Source organism: Plectrocnemia conspersa, unplaced genomic scaffold (genome assembly GCF_051122295.1).
Source record: "Plectrocnemia conspersa isolate PC_06_02 unplaced genomic scaffold, ASM5112229v1 ptg000002l, whole genome shotgun sequence".
Classification (NCBI taxonomy): Eukaryota; Metazoa; Arthropoda; class Insecta; order Trichoptera; family Polycentropodidae; genus Plectrocnemia; species Plectrocnemia conspersa.
In genome coordinates, this window is record NW_028277166.1 from 18,399,677 (window position 1) to 18,417,189 (window position 17,513).

The 17,513-nt window shown below is 37.8% G+C and overlaps 1 protein-coding gene across 1 annotated transcript in view; it reads right to left on the reverse strand.

Moving 5' to 3' along the window:
* Nucleotides 1–311: 311 nt before the first annotated feature.
* Nucleotides 312–17,513, reverse strand: part of msi (RNA-binding protein musashi) — an 89,497-nt gene continuing 72,295 nt past the window's right edge. Inside the window, exons 2-4 of the mRNA XM_088206011.1 lie at nt 6,114–6,352; nt 5,819–6,039; nt 312–4,585 (exon numbers count right to left, since the gene is read on the reverse strand). Of these exons, the coding sequence (XP_088062137.1) occupies nt 3,872–4,585; nt 5,819–6,039; nt 6,114–6,352 (1,174 nt within the window). The 3' untranslated portion in view covers nt 312–3,871. The remainder of the gene's footprint in view (nt 4,586–5,818; nt 6,040–6,113; nt 6,353–17,513) is intronic.

A 17,513-nucleotide genomic window follows, 5' to 3' on the forward strand; every position in this document is an offset into this window, starting at 1 on the left:
TGAAGCTCGTGAGTAAGATTGTGCAATATACATATTTTTGATTACCTTTTTTTCTATAAACTTGTGTGTGTGATTCGCTTCCATTTGCACAATCAAAAAATAACAATATTGATGCAATCACTCATTCCATAATCAGCTATGATAAACTACTCGAGAAAAATAATTAAATAAAAATAAATGTTAATATACGTATATATACAACTATGTATCAGCATATGCGCCCAATGTTTTGTGAAATATATTCAGGAAAGTTACTGCGGAAATAGGATATAGAAGAGGATTAGATATGATACCAAAATAAAACACACACATGGATTTCTAACAAATAATCTTATTAAATCAAATACTATTAGTTCTATCCGTTCTACAAAACTATTAATAATTAAGAATATAACACTTTATTGTGTAATTTTTATTTCGTTTAACGTCTAATAAGAAATATGTACCAATCTAGTTCTAAAAATATAAAGAGGAATACACAAAAAAATACTGTGAAGTCTAATATTCTACAACGGAATAGATGCAGCATGACATGTAAAATTTTCAGGTCGAATATTAAAAATTGCGCACGGATACCAATGCACTTATGCACGTAAATAGTATAAAATAATATCAACCGATTCGATCTGAAAATAATTTGTGATGTGTTTTTTGCCAAATACTACGTACTAAAAGAAAATATATATATATATAAAAAGACTACAGTTACAACACAAAAATATCATGTACATGTTTATTATTATACATAGATTTGTTCAAACATTTGTTCTATTTTAAAATACTGGATTATAAAACAAAGCCTTACATGTTATACTGTTATTATTGTCTATAATATTACTTTTTTTTATGATTTTTAAACAATAATAATAATACAATATCAAGTCGCAATATTTGACAACCTTGTAAGTTTGCAAAAATTTGACAAAAGTTCTAGAGTTGTTAATCATGCTTTATACAATTGATTAATTTAAATTTATCGTAATCGACATGCTTAGAGATATGTTATCGAAAAATAAGAAAAATAAGTCGGGAAGTTCTTACAATACTGAATTAGTTAAACATAATTTATTTTTAACACTTATAAACCACAATAGATGATTTTTGTCAAATTATTTTTTTATATATGTATGTACTTATAAATACAGGTAGATATAGTTAAAAAATAATAAGAAAAGAACTCGTACGTTTTCGAAGTAAATAACACATTATGCATATGTAAATAGAACCGAGACACTCAATACCGCTACAAGCTTAGTTATTTAATTAACAAAAATGCAATCGTGGTCCAATCAGTCAGTGGTGAATTTAGGATCGGAAAAGTTCTTTAAAACATACGTTTTTATTTTAATTTAAAAGAAGCTAAAGCTGTTTTTCATGTAACATACGTATAGATTATGTAACCAATATTAGTAAAGCGTCAATATTTGTGAAAGTACATTCGAAGCAAACTTTAAGTATTGAAAATAAAATGTTAATTTTTAATATCTCATCTGTGCTTACATGCATAAAATCAAGGAACCAAAGCAAACCGTGAAAATAAATTGTACTCAGATAGTATAATCCTTAAAATATCTATGATTCTACGACTGTTTCTATACTATAAAACTCACCACTAGCACGATACCGCCGCTCTTTACAATCTGCATTTATGTCATCGGCGCCTGTCGACTGTCATTCGAAGTACATATGCATAATGTCGACAGAAAGTATCCTTAGTCGCTACGGTACTTATGATTCAAACATTACACGTTTATAATATTGAGATCAAATAATATATTGTTACCGTACTTAAGTAACGCAAGAGTATTATTATTAATAATATATATTTATATATATATAAGACGCATAAATAAAACGTAATCACAACTCTGAGGTCGCATAGCCTCTTTGCGTTCAAAAATATTCTCAGACGCACAAAAAATTGCGTGCAAAACGACACTTGTCACTTATCATACTAATGAGAAATAAAACGACTAAACCTAACGCGGATTGCTTTTGAGAATACTTTTGATTACTTATCAGTATATTTATAATAGTAAGAACATAACGCTAGAAAATATATAAAGTCAACGTTTCAATCCTCGAGAACCAAAGAAGCATATTAATTTCCCAAAACGTATATTTTTTACGAGAGACGTTCGCGTTGAGTTCATTTCGTACAAAACAAACACGGTAGGAAGAGTTGACGATTTTGGCTTAAGCGCACACGCGACGGTGTACCTCGATTCATTTAAGTTGACGGTTAGGATTAAAATCATACTGTCGCGAGTAAATCGCAAAACTTAAAAACTAAAAATATCAAAAGGAACTATGTTTTGGCTTTTTAACAATGCCGTGAATACTATTACACGCCGTAAGTACGTAATAGAGGAAACCGCATCGATAGATTTCACTCGTTCCGAATCAGTCGGTCGGCACTCGCGACGATGCAAACGGTTCTATTTTAAAAATTACGGTCTTACTGTTTACGTTCCCAGAGTCAAACTATAGCGAGATTTACAGCCTTATAAACGAACGAAAGCTTTTTATTTATTTTTTCTTTAAATGACATCAGACACTATCATTAATACTGTATTTTATTGCAGTTTAAATTTTACAAACATTTTAACCGTAACGCTTATCGATTAAGAGTAAGAGAAATTATTGTTTTGCATTATTATTAGTATACATATAAATATATACTACTATATATATATATATTTATATATATATATATATATATATATTAAACTTATTGCTCCAACTTTCAAAATATGTCTTAACTTTTTATAGCTCGAGTCAAACAACCGTTTTATGAGGATCGAGTCCTGTTTATGCAGTGGGGATGCGGAACCCTCGAGACGAAACCGCATCCCTAACACATTCCGCACGCTGACGGATACAAAAATATATTTGACATACTATACGCATACGGAACCTGTTCGACGTTTCTACATGTCTAACAAAACGAGCATTTTGCAAAACTAACAATGACACCGATCGATTATAATCGCACAAAAGCTTCAAAATAATATTTTAGTGTTCGGTTTGAATTTGCAAATGAAAAAAATGCACGTAATGTCAAACGAGCAATACTAATAGCGGTGCTGTAAACGACGACTAATACTGTGGTTTTATTTTTCTCTCTCTCGAACCTTTGGTAAACGATATATAATAGTAAAAAAATATTATTTAAACATATAAATACGTAAAAACTACTCTACGACAAGACCGACTGTTACAAATCGCGAATTTTGGAATTACCACGTTAAATATTTGGCCAAAAAACGATACAGACAAAAACTAACGTTAAACCTTAACAAAATACAATAGCAATATAAAATGGCACAGCACACACTTAAACACTTACCGCAAATATAACGTTTACAAAGAGGGATATGGTGAACTGCGCGGTTAAATTAAAAATATGTGCATTTTTTTCATAGAAACTATTCATTCCAATTTGATCGATATATATGTATAATATATATATACTTATTTACACATTACGATTAAACTTTTTTTTAAACAAATTTAAGTACAGTTTCAGATCAGTTACGTCGAGAGATTTAACCTTTAGAATGACTAATTTTGTACATACGGCAATCGTACCGGAACATAAAAATTAACAACTATCAATAAAAACCTAAAAGGCAAGATGTTTAAAACGGTGTCAAACGCAAAATAATGGCGCACAAACAAAAACGGAATTGAAAGATAACGGGAAAGTCGAACCGGAACAATTGACAGCGCGCTGTTTGAATTTTGCCTGTACACTTATTACTTTGAAAGGTCGATCCCGTTTCCGGTGTGCGGATTTGCGTCGGTTACCTGAGGTCGTCGGAGTCGAATCGATCGGTACGACGCAAACTTTAGTCGCGTATTACAGGAATTAGACGTACATGCCCATTCCGTACATGGAAGCCCAATCGACGCCCTGGAAGCTGGACATGTCGACTCCAGCCAGCTGATAGGGGTGGTAGGCGGGCGCCGTGGGGGCGGTCGGCTGCGGGGGAGCTGCTGCTGGCGCAGGGTATGGAGCATAGCGGTAAGCGGCCAAAGCCGCAGTCGGAAACATGAGCTTAGGATAGCCGGCGTGCGCCTGCACTTGAGCCACGGCGAGGGGAGTCGGAGCGGGTGGGAGACCGGCTCCCAGAGCGGCGGCGGCTCCCACACCCGCCAGCCTCTTGCCGAGGAGCGCGCCTCCGGCCTGCACGGCCTCCTTCGGCTGCGCTTTCTTGCACTCGACTTTCTTATTTTTAATCGTGTGGAAGTGAATTTCGCACACTCTGTCGACGACGTCTTCACTTTCAAATGTCACGAAGCCGAAGCCCCTGTGGCGCTTCGTCTGCTGGTCCATCAGCATCACAGTTTCCTCAACCTTCCCAAACTGGTTGAAGTACGTCTTTACCTCCTCGCTCGACGTGTCTTGGCTCACGCCGCCGACGAATATTTTCTTTGTCTTGTTCGCCTGCTTCGGTCGGTTCTTCGGCGTCGCATGTTTCGGGTCGATCTTCTTTCCGTCGAGAGTGTGAATCGGCACTTTGAGCACGTTGTCCACGCTGTGAGGCTCCGAGAACGTGATGAAGCCGAAACCTCGGCTCCTCTGCAAAATGACAAAAATTATAGATGCGCGTTACGTTAGGGATTCCGTATCGTAACAATACGTAATTAGTCGACAGACGAGAAAACAAAACTAACATTTCCAATTAATTAATATAATATTTAATTAATGTTATTTTTACTAGAGTATATATATATATATATAATGTGTGTATGTATATAAAATATAATAGTAACGAGATATTTATACAACAATCGAAAGCAACCAACTCAAAAGTGTTATTTTACTATGTGTATAATATAATAATAACTTAATATAATAGTATAATAATAAAAAATCACATTCCATACAAGGATCGAAGCAAGACTTCTAAATTGTCAATTTCATACATGTTTTTGTAATTCTTCGAAGATTATCAATATATTATACTCGGCGACGACCACTACAGTTTAGAAGCAAACGCGTTCGCGTCTCGCGCCGTCAAATTCTAGACGACCACTACGTGTAGTATGTAATTAATCAAAAAACCAAGAATACGATCTTCTGGAAAACTGCGTTTTTCGACGCGCGTTTCGGCGCGTCGACAAACACCGTCGGAAAGTTTTCTTTTCTATAGCCCAACCTGCGCTATTTTATATAGTACGACTACTCTAATGTAAGTAACAAACAGTAGAACTGATATATATATATATAGTATGATACAATGTAATATAATATACAATACGGAGAAAAGTACGTCCCGCGAGCGCGATCTAAAGCAGCTCCCGGCGCTCTCGAAGAGGCGATAAACCGCTAAACCTAAAGAAAATACTGAACATCGTTTACGAACAAACCAGAGAGATACTCGAAAAAGTAGAGACGGAAACAAAGAGTCAACAAAACGAAAATCGCGTCTCTAGAGCGGCGCTATCCCGAAAGGACCGCTCGCGAGACGGACTCTCGAGTGCAAAAGTCGAAGAGAAAACGAATCGGACGGAGAGCGAGGCGACGGAGAGAGTCGCTTCGCTCTCCGGCGAGACGCTGCTCGGACGCTAATCGTAACCAATTATTACTCATTACGCATGTTAAGCCCCCAAAGTTTACAAATCGCTAAGTCCCGCTACCTACGTAACTAAACACATGTGGGTACCTCTGGTTTAGCAAAACGGAGATCGAGCGGTCGAATCTCGGCTTTTCCGAACGAGGGGGAACCCGACTCCGTAGTAGGTTTGCTTACGAAGTCGAAGTCCTCCGTTATCATATCCGCTCGAGCGAAGTGTCGAATAAAATGTTCACCTGCGTCACGGGGTCCTTCATAATGAGCACGTCGGTCACGTTGCCGAACATGCCGAAGTACTCGCGCAACTTTTCGTTGGACGTCTGCCACGATAGGCCTCCGACGAACAGTTTACCGGGCGCCGGGTCGGCGGATGCGGAGGTCGCCGTAGCCGCGACGGCTCCGGCCGCTGCGCTTCCGTTGGGAGTGGACCTGCCCGAAGAACCCGAATGACTGCCGCCTAGGAATAAAAATATAAATATATATATTATTAATAGTAAAAAAAATATCGAACAAAAATAGTCAAACACGAACCGTTCGCCTGCGCCTGAGCTTGAGCTTGCGCCTGAGCTTGAGCTTGAGCCTGCGCCTGAGCTTGGGCTTGAGCATGGGCTGCGACTTGAGCCGACGCCAAGACCGGAACGAGAGCTCCGGCAGCTGCGGCGTGCAGTTGATGATGGTGATCGTGGGGTTGGTGGGGGTGGTGCTGGTGATGATCCAGCAGTCCCACCCCGACTCCGACGCCGTCCAGGGCGCCCACTCCTCCTGCTCCACTGTGAAAAACATTTCAAATGATAAAAATATTCTTTATAAAACAAACTAATAAATTTTACATGTAACAACAAATTTTATATGAGGCATTGAAAATATTAAGTGTGAACTCAACGAAAGAACCCTTATTTTAAGTTTCTTTTATCTCTTATTAAAAACGTTTTATTGTTCTTTTGCAGCTGATACCACTGGTTGGCGTGATTTTCTTCGCCTGTGGCGTCGTCGTAGTTTTCGGTGTATACTTCTGGTACACACGACCTGAAATAACGTGAGTCTATTTAATTAGTTAACGGCTAACTCAAGTGTCGTATTTTCTAAATCTCAAAATTCGTAAAGCATAGTAGCTACTTAAAGCATTAGATAAATTATTATTTTACGACTACCAGATTATATGATATAATCTAGTTTAGAGTAAAACTCTTGCCTTTCATAGATTCGACATGATATCAGCCCGGCATAGCACTAGTCGCAAGAAACATATAGATTTGTGTGATTCTTTTAATAGCTGCCATTTCGAAGCAAGATAGTGGATCATTGGCTAACGAACTTAGCCGAAACATTATTTTTTTAAATATAATTTTTTTTTATATAAATCTGATTAAAACTACAGCTGCTTTCGTTTCCTCAAAAACCGTTATATTCCATACACAAAGAGTGTTTTTTAGAGGTTTGTTTTTCGAATTGGCAACACTATTTCTAGCGACAGATAGTTCGACAGCTGATTTGTGCTCAGTTTGGTTTGCCATTTCAACACTTACGCCAGAACAACGCTTGAAAATGGTGTAAATTTATTTCAAAAATCGTGGTTCAGTTTGCGAAATTTATCGTGCGCTACGCCCATTTTACGGTTGACGTAAACGTCCATCAGAGCAAGTAATTCGAATAACCATGGATCGTTTTCGCACCACGCATACGCATTGATAATAAGCATCCGCAGAGACGTCGTACAGTGCGCACCGAAGTTGTTTTTACACTTTATGAAAGATTTAACAGAAAGATCTTGGTGCAAGAATCAAAACCGCTTGACGTACGTTCGGTGAATAGGCCGAAAACGAGATTGCTCTTGATCCTCATTTTCACCACAAAATTTTGTTCAACGATGAGGTTCATTTTTGGTTAATGGCTACGTCAACAAACAAAATTTCCGCATTTAGAGTGAAGAAAATTCACAAAAAGTCACTGTTTGGTGTGGTTTATGGGCTGATGAAATTATTGGTCCATATTTCTTCAAAAATGATACCGACCAGAAAGTTACAGCCAATGAAGAGCGCTATAGATCTCTAATTATTGACTTTTTTGTTTCCCGATTGAATCTCATTAATGTGGAAGAGCTTTGGTTTCAACAATACGGCGGAACATGCCACACAGCGCACGCCACAATCAATTTATTGAAGGAAACATTCGATGAACGCATAATTTCGCGTAATGGACCTGTGATCGTGTGATTTAACATCTTTGGATTATTTTCTGTGGCGATAAACCAGAGATGATAGACGACTTGGGAGCCAACATTCGCCGCGTTATTGCCAATATACGGCTCCAGCTGGTCGAAAATTGGACTTCGAGATTGCGCTTTATTCGAGCCAGTCGCGGCGCCCATATGCCCGAAATTATGTTAAAACACTAAAGGCATACAATTATCTTTCCAATAAGCCATTACCACGGTTTTTATGTGTTTTATTTAATTTTGAAGTTCTATACCATAAGAAAGCAACTTTATATATTTACATACTTCATTATTTATTTGTATGCGATGTATGAATGTTACAGTGAATGTGTATTTTTTGGTTAAGTTATATTTTTAGTAGAAAAGTCCAAATACATTTTCACCAGTAGATATATATTTATTTATACTACTGAAAATAAAGCAAATATAGAAGAAAAAAACGTTTTGACTGAGAATGGCTTTGGAATCTCAAACCATCTAGTGTTTTTATATACTTTTTGTAGATTACACATTTCAGCTTTATATAGGATCCAATTTGTTATTATTTTATCTCGTCGTCTCCTCTTAAAAAAATAGGGTTCCACAATATTTTAAATGTTTTTGAAACCACGTTAATATGTCTCTTAATCTACTTATCAATTAGTGATTTATAAATTTTAATACAATATGAACTAATTATCATATATTGTATTTTGCACCCATACATATCACCACAATCACATCTGTATTGTTTTGAACCGATCCATTTATTATGTTCAATTCCACTACTTTATTCATAAAAATTAGTGTATTATTGACATAACTTAGATCAATTAATTTCGTTATGTATTACTTTTGCTTAATATTAATATTAGTAGTAGTAGTCTTTAAAGACCGCTATAATTATTTTATTTTTGTCGTCTATTTATTCTATCCAATTAGATATAATAAGTTTTACTATTTTGTTTCTCTTGCTAAATGATACGATCTTGCTAGTTTTCCGATGACCTGCGCTGTATTGGATGAATAGAATAATTCATAACATTTCGCCTTCATTGCAGGATGTTCCGCTACAAGGGGGCCAAGAAACTGGAAGAAACGATGGACTTGAAGAACCCGCCGCATCTGAAGGTGAGTCCGTAGAGTTATTAGGGGTGGGCGGGGTCTTCGGCCGGGGATCGATGTCCGCGGTCGCGCAGGCGCCCTTCGAAGCGCGAATCGCGAGTCCCGCCGCCGGCGATCCGACTCGCAAGTCGAGATTCGCGAGTCGCGAGAAGGGAGCGAGCGGCGGTCTCGGCGGAGGCCGGAATCGATATGCGAGCGCGAAGGGCGGCGGAGGACTAGAGGGCGGCGCGCAGGCGCGACCGGGCGGCGGCGGGGCGCGGGCCACAGTCGGGCGCGGGCCTTCGCCGGAGCGGGCGGTCGCTATATTGTCCTGTCACAGCAGTACGTGCTCGAGCCTCAGGTCTACTGCTGGGCCGGGACATGACAGCGGCCGTCCGCCCGCCCTCGAAGATCCCGTCGCCTACGCCATTCGCATCTACGATCGGACTCGCGCATCCATATACGTCCACCGACCCCTCGCGAATTCGGTCAGGGCGAGTTCGTTGAACTGGGGTGTAGCATCGTGTAAACTTATTCATGTATATATAAAATAATATAACTATGTATCTATAACATGTATGTATCTTATAATATGTATTAAATAAACGTTTTTTCACATGCGCACACAAGCTATGTCATTACGCGCCCCTAATTTTCCGAGGTTTTCCGAGCGGTTCGCGACTCGGCTGAGCGGGTGCGCTCGCTTCGCTCGGAAAAGCGAAGCGAGCGCACTCGCGGTGCCGAACTCGGCTAAGCGCTTCGCGACTCCGCGAGTAGATGTCGCGAGGACGCCGAGTTTTCGATCCGTCGGACGCCGACTCCCCAAAAGGGGCGAATCGATACGAGCGGGGGGCGAACGGCGCTACGAGGGGGTGCTTGCGCGAGCCGACTCGCGCGCACGTGCTCGAGATCATTCGTTTTCACTAGGGGTCAGCGAAAAGCGTACACGGTTTAGGCGTGACCGGCTCTTTAACTTAACGAACCTCGCCGTGACTATCTATTTTTCTTAGAGATTACTTTAACTCGGATTTTCCCTTCCGTTCGCGTCGTAAATATCCCTCGTTTCCTCGGGGACTCGAATCAGCCTCGTCGTATAAACATCGCCCGCGAAACGACGCATTTCCATTTCGAGAATCACGCGCCGGGATTTGCACCTCGCGGAAAGGGGTAATACTATTCGGAATCCCCATCGTAAACACATCCGACGCGAAATAGGAACTATAAAATCCGTGTCATATCGCGAGAGGCTACACTCGAATCACCCTCGGTCGTAAAACGCAACGCGTCGGCATTACGCGCCCTCCCTTTTGAAATATACAATAAAGGAATCGAATAGCTGACGTATCGTCGCGATCTACCGCAGACGGACAAAAGACGCACTCGAGGACTCTTAGAATTTATTAAAAAATGCGCGCTAGCACCTGTTACTCTGCGAACGGGCGAAGGGGAAGAGTTCTTACGTCAGTTCCGACAATCGATACGAGCAACCCGAGGCCCGGACGGAGAGAGAGAGGGATCCAACGTCATCGCTCCAGACCCTCATCCTCTATTTTTTTGTGTTGCAGATTTTCAAGTGCTACGACGGCGATCGCGCTTTACCCGAACTGGCCGACTTGTACAAGGAGATGGAAGATGCGGCAGCCGAGCAATCCAAGAAGTGAACGTCGTAGTCGATTATTATCCAAAATCTATGTAGTAGTGAATGAGCAACCTCGATAATAAAAACATACTATGTTTCCCAGGGATGTTTTATTATATTTAATTTATTGTATATTTTGTTTTTAATATAAACTATTATTATAAGAATCCGCATTGTCATCTTTACTACTAACTTATCAAAATACTAATATCCATTATAACGAGAGCGCCTTCCTACGGGATCATCCCAGATATCGGCTTATGACGAGTTCCGTTTATTTCTAAAGCGCCCCCGCCGTACCGGGTTATATCTAATTTCCTGGCCGGCGGAGTAAATCACGCTTCAGCTCGGATTCAGAAATAATTAAAGGATTAAGAATTATACTTCGCAATCTCCGAACGGCTACCGAAGATCGTGCGTTATGTAATTTATTATAACGAGCGGCGCGGAAAAAACGATGGCATTGAACTTGTCCCCGAATCGCAGTTGCGACTGGATACTACTACTCGATCGACGATTCTCTCGAAATGATTTATTATGCACAGTGAATCTGTAACCTATAAACATTACAAAAGCATAATTGTCGTTCGTACTCAGAGAAACGCTTACTAAGTTTTATTCGTAATCCGTTATTTTGTGAAGTAAAGTGTGCATCGATTTTTTGAAATCTACACGAAAAAGGCTCATCACTGAAGCAAATTCATCAACCATGTGATTGCTACCATAGATTTGGTTTACTTATACGTTCACGAATCAGCCTGAATCAAACCATAAAAAGCTACCTGAAATGCTAGCTAACGAAAAGCGTGCTATTCCATCATGACGCCCCAGCACACTCAGCAGTAACGATGGCTCAACTTCGTCAGTGCAGATTTGAATTTATACCTTATCTCCCAACTAAGGTGTGGGGGTTCTTCTTCTTAAAACTCGCGCCCTTACTTACCGTAACAACGACACAATAAGGATGAACTTGACAATAGTGTAAAGGAAGAGACTACACAAAAGCCCTCGTTATGTCCAGAAAAATAGGGTTTCACACAAATAACACGTAATTATTCTCCAATACATTGAAATAATGTTTCTTTGTTGCGAAACAATACATCATCAAACGACAAAAAGCACTGTAGTCACAATATTTCCGTTGCACCATTCGACCTTGTAAGGATGTCCATCAAAGCAAATGTCACTTGAAGAAACGAGTGTAACAATTGACTGGATGGTTGTGATTCGTCAGAGACTGGTCTCCAGCGAGGAGAGGTAGAGGGACACAATACGGTCAGGTCCAGAGAGGAACGAACCTCCACTACACTGTCGCTGCCACAAATACAAAATTTTGAGGACCATCGACTGAACATCATCCCTCCGCCAGCTTCTCTACTACCGCTCGGAGAATAACGACACTCGCTCATCATAGTTTGTCGCAATATATGTAATATTAAATTTATACTAATATTTTTAAATGGTTTGCAACTGATGCAATTTTGAATACAAATAGTTGGTTTAATTCGCTAATTTCACATCAGGTAGTACGAAAAGGAAAGGGAAATACATACATTACTCTTTGAAACATTTCATTTCGACTACCTCGAACATTTGCCAGTCAACAAAAAATTGGATTTTGGCAAGGATTCGTTCACCTGCTAAATGAAACAAGAGTATTTTTGTAAATGCTATATAAATCATACGATACAATGTTGTCATTGTTTTGCAAAATACGAGGATGGTAAATGGCCGCTAATTAAACATGGATTAATTATTTAAGTCAGAATTAATAATATCTAATATAAAAATGTTTTTACCATTATTCGCGTTCGTTTATTCATAAATATTGATTCAAACTGTTGTAAATTAAATCTGAAAAATGATTTTCAGATTTAATTTACAATATTTGAAAAATATTTTTTCATATGTACAAATTTCTGGAGATTTCTCGAATAATGAAAGACATTGTTTAGTGAGAAACGTTATGCAATTGAAAAAGTTGTAGTGTTAACATGCTAACATCGTTTATATGAGATTGGGAAAACATTAATGAAATAGCAGCTATTCAAAAATATATCATAATTCAGAATGTCTAGGGGAGAAAGTAAAAAATTCAAAAATGTTATATAATGTAAAAATGATCAATAAAATATTTATGCGAAAAAATATATTCTACACATAGTTTCTTGTGGTCACTTTATTATATATGTATGTAAAAAAAATTATAACATAATAGGTTACTTTCTACTGATAGTATGTATTATATTTTATATGCTTGACCGAAAATGTGCGTATTTAACTGTTGAAGATACTTTCATACTTTTTAGAAAAGTTTGTGCTGCGCAGCCAAATAAATCTTTATTAAATGAAATGCCAGTTGGTGAACTGTACTTGAGAAACTCCCAAATTATTCTAAAACTTTTAATTAAGTAAGTGTTTTTAAAGTAAAATATCAACCTAAAAATACCGAAATTAGTGTACTAAAATCAATTTTAATTTCATTTGTGTTTATTTTAATTTTTTCTGCGATCTGAAAAAATAAAAAGACAGTCGAATTTTCAGGGATGTTGTACGAGTAGTGTATTTTTCATGCAGTTTTCATTTACGCGATATTGCCGGTTCGTATCTACGTGTATAGGCGAATGCTACGTGTTTACTTTTTCGTTTTATGATTTTCGCACGTCCAAAAACTGAGCGGGGTACTCGCGAAATTTCCCACGGGACCATCGCGCGCGCGTAAAATTAAACTTTCAGAAATCTCTTTAATGAACGTATGAGCGCCCACGCAATTCTTACGATCCATTATTAAAACGGTTTAAAGGGGTGGGTGGTGGCCAATGGAAAGATGCGCCTCAAGCTGTCTTCGAAGTTGACGTGACGTGGCGATGGTAATGAATGAAAAGCCGCCAACGTACGTTCAATTGTATTCCATTACAACGAAGAGGCTCGTCTGCCAAGATGCAAATTATTACAACAAAAGAGGCATCGCGGTCTGGCAGTTTGTATTGCAATAGGAATAGGCAATTCGACGCGTTCGCATCTGACGCCATGTAATCGAGAGAAAACAGTTATCTAGTATTCTACTCTCTCTCTCTAAATATTATATATAAAAGTAAATTAAGTTTATCTTCTGTGACTTACTTCAAGAAAGATTTTTAGATTCATATAGAGCTTACATTGAATTATATATGATATAAGTTATTTATCATATAACCAAAAAAGTTGACAACTACAGATTTTTTACAGTGTTTTATTTATTTAATGTAAATCGTATTACGTTACAAGTCAACGCGTTACATCTAAATGACAATCAACACCTGCAAGTAAATATTACACATATGACACATTAGACAGACGGATTATCAGTCAGTTATCGAATTACGGATTACGCTATAACAGTTCTAGTGTTTTAAAAGCATGGTTATGGTAGACGTTTAAAGCATGTTTAAAGTATATGTATCTTAAAACCAGAAAAAGCACAAGCGATAATGATTAAAAAGTTCCAGATACCATATAACTACTCAACCGACATTCGCGATAAAGTATACTTGTCTAAAATAAATGAAAAAAAGGTCTGACGGGCCATATACCTGCTCTATAACTGTACGCATTCATTGCAAGTCGAGTCGATAATTATTTGTCAGTTTAATGAAACATTACAGAACAAATCTAAGGATAAATTCAAAATCAGCGTTTCGTTTTAGTACAAAATATATGTACATATATCGTACGTATGGGGTTGGGGAGCCATATTTTCATATGTACCTAATAATTAATAAATAATAATGTTTTCATTGGCTAATCATTTTAATCGTCATTATGCTCTGGCACATAAAATACTAATTTTACCGCCTATATCTCGTGAATTTTTATTCTTTGTAAATTTCTCACAATTTACATATATTTTGTATACCTAATTCCTAAAATAATTCATTACTTGATTTTCTCCAAGTATTTTTGCGCTTTTATGACGTGCTCTCTTTTGTCAAACGATCATATGACTGTCTGCGCATTTGACGTACGCTATTTTGTTACAGCGCTGCTTTGGTAAACGCTCTTATGACGCAGCGCTCATATGACGGCGCTAATTTGACGCATGCTCTTTTGACCGGCTGCCGAATTGCATGTATGTATCTCTAAAAGCAACGGCGCTTAATGCGGTTTTCTTAAAATCGTTTATTTTATTGTTCTTCAAACATAGAACAGAAGCTATACTAAAACTAGCTAGGTAGCAACGTAAACATTATATGGGGGGGGGGGGGGTAGAGGGTTAGTTAAGGTAACATAATGTTAGCATCTTGGTTACTTTACATAAAACTCTGCATTGTTCTATAGGAGCGAAGTATTAGCGAATAGATTTTGCCTTTATTAGATTACTTTCTAGAATATGATCTTAAAATTTAAAAAAATAAGAAAAATACTTTATTATTTAACAAACCGATTTTAATATATTTGTGTTGAGTTATAATAGCTAATATTTTTGGAAATCTTCCTACTGCGCGGCAAAATACGCTTAAACACGCTCTTAATCTTTGTCTTCCTATGATGTACACCAAGTATACATATCAACTTATGTAAATATTCACAAGTTTGCCATTATAACGTAATACATATACTTTATATATAAGTAATTATCAGACGTGAAAAAAAAATATAGTTAAAAACAGGTTAAAATTTCACAAATACAGTCAAACGTATGAGTTTTGCCAATTACGCGCTTAAGTAAAAACATTTAATTATATATTGTATACTCCAATCAAACCAATCAATTTGCTTTTACACGTGGTGTAAAAAAGAGTATGGCTTAGTCTCACTTCTTCCACTTGACCTACATCTGGAACCTCTCCCACTACCCATACAATGTCCTGAATTGCTTTTTAGAATGCACGCGTGTCGCTGAAGATATTATGTATACATATTAATCGCAAATTTTAATGCATTTTAGCACTTGTATTACAATACTTGTTACGTTTCAACTTTGTTTATTATTATAATGATTTTTTGGTAATAATATTATAATTTTGACGCACGTTAGCGTGTATACTGAGTGTACATCACCGGAATTGACTACCATTTTCAAAAATCTGCACAATGCAACTAACACCACATCGTTACATTTTATTTCCGGCTCTTTCTGTCTATCGATCACGATTGCGAGTTACTATAATTATTATCGTTGTTGCACAAAACAACGATCAAACATAAATTGAACTTTATAGTCTTTCCATTGTCGTGCAAGACACTTAAAAATGATAAAGGAGCAATTACGGCATTATTAAAAATGTAATGTACATGTTTTATTCTATACATACATACAAAAAATGTGATTTAACTGTAAAAATTTCGAGGGTCATTTTATCTTCCACATACAAATCTCGCAACAATAGGTAATTATTCGTATCATCCGACGAGTCACAATGAAATTCGAAGCGGGCAAAGTACGCAGGCTCCCTCAAACATCACTACGGTTACGCCGCTGCTTGGAATAATTGCCTTTTTGCGTACATTTATGCATTTTTAATAATCTTAGTAACAAACAAAACCGGCGGACGAATAAATTTGCATTTTGTCAAATGCTAGCTAGATATACTCGCAAGAAGACTAGTTCTCGTCATAAGAGTCGTTAACACCGAGAGAGGCAAGGTCAAGCGCTCTCAAGGCTCGCGGCAAGAACTGTAGCAGACGCGAGATCTGCCAACGTTTTGCACAGATAACGAGAGAGAGACGGGCAGAGGTTTAACGTTTTGCAACGGATTACACACAATAGAGCGGCCAGAGAAACGATCGATCTTAATGTCAAATATTATTAGCGTGACGTATGAAAACGCTTGGAAAGCTTGTCAAATGTATGCGCATACGGAATGAAACGTGCGCAAAGTTGCCGATTCGGCGAAAAAAAAACATAAACACGCCCGACGCGAATTGCTCGGCGAAAGATTGACGATAAAACGCAGCGTTATCGATCTCTGGAATGTCACATGGAAGCGATCCGTTTCTATTTACAGAACAGCGGTTTATGAATAAATGAAAGGCGGTGTGGGGTTCGCAAGAAAAACGCTTTTCGCGAGAAAGCCGCGAGTAAGCGGAAAGAGGTCGCCAAGTCGAGCGCTCCAGTTATATTTGTGTGCATATTTTCAAACAGATGCACATTTCGTAAGCTTTGCATGCGCATAAAATGCAGCGACTAGTTAAAATTCAATGAAATAATACACCCCTATGTAACTCGATCGTCAAATAATATGAATATTAATAAATATAATATACGTAGATATAAGGACTAAGCCGCGCCGTTATAGCCGCGCAAAGTCAAAACAAAATTCATTTTATAACATGGTTTTTATTTATTAATAATTACAAATATATATAGGAAAAGGGAGGCGTCTCGCTACCGCTCGCGCCGACTTTCACTGTAGAACCAAACAACCTAACCTTTTTTTAATGATATTGTATTGATTTATTTTCATTTCGGTATATTTTGTAGCTGTCCAGCATCATCCAATCTATGACTAACTGTTCAAAAAGCGAATCATTAGTGATAGAGCTGTCCACAAAACAAAATAATTAGAATTAAAAAAATCATTTTCTTTCATTTTATTCAATTTTATAATTTTGATTTGCGCGGCAATGTCGGCGCGGCTTTATCGGGGTTGTATTGCGCGGGATTGTCTTGCGCGGCTATGTCGGGGCGGCTTAGTCGGCGCGGGATTGTCCGGCGCGGCTTTGTCGGGTCCCCAGATATAAGATAAAGTATTACAGATTATGCTTAGGTTTAAGAATCATTTTTTTGGTACTCAAAAACATCTAAAGGTGTAAAAGTTAAACAACCAAATCGTTCACAAATTTAATTGGATGCACTAATGATCAAATGCCTTATTTTAGAACATCGAGAGTTCGACCCTTCCAAAAGTCGACAGATTAAGGTTTATATTATTAAACCAAGTAAATTTTATAAATAATTGGCACATATGTATGGTCAGTGGTGTATGATTAGAAGAGCATAATTGAAGACTAG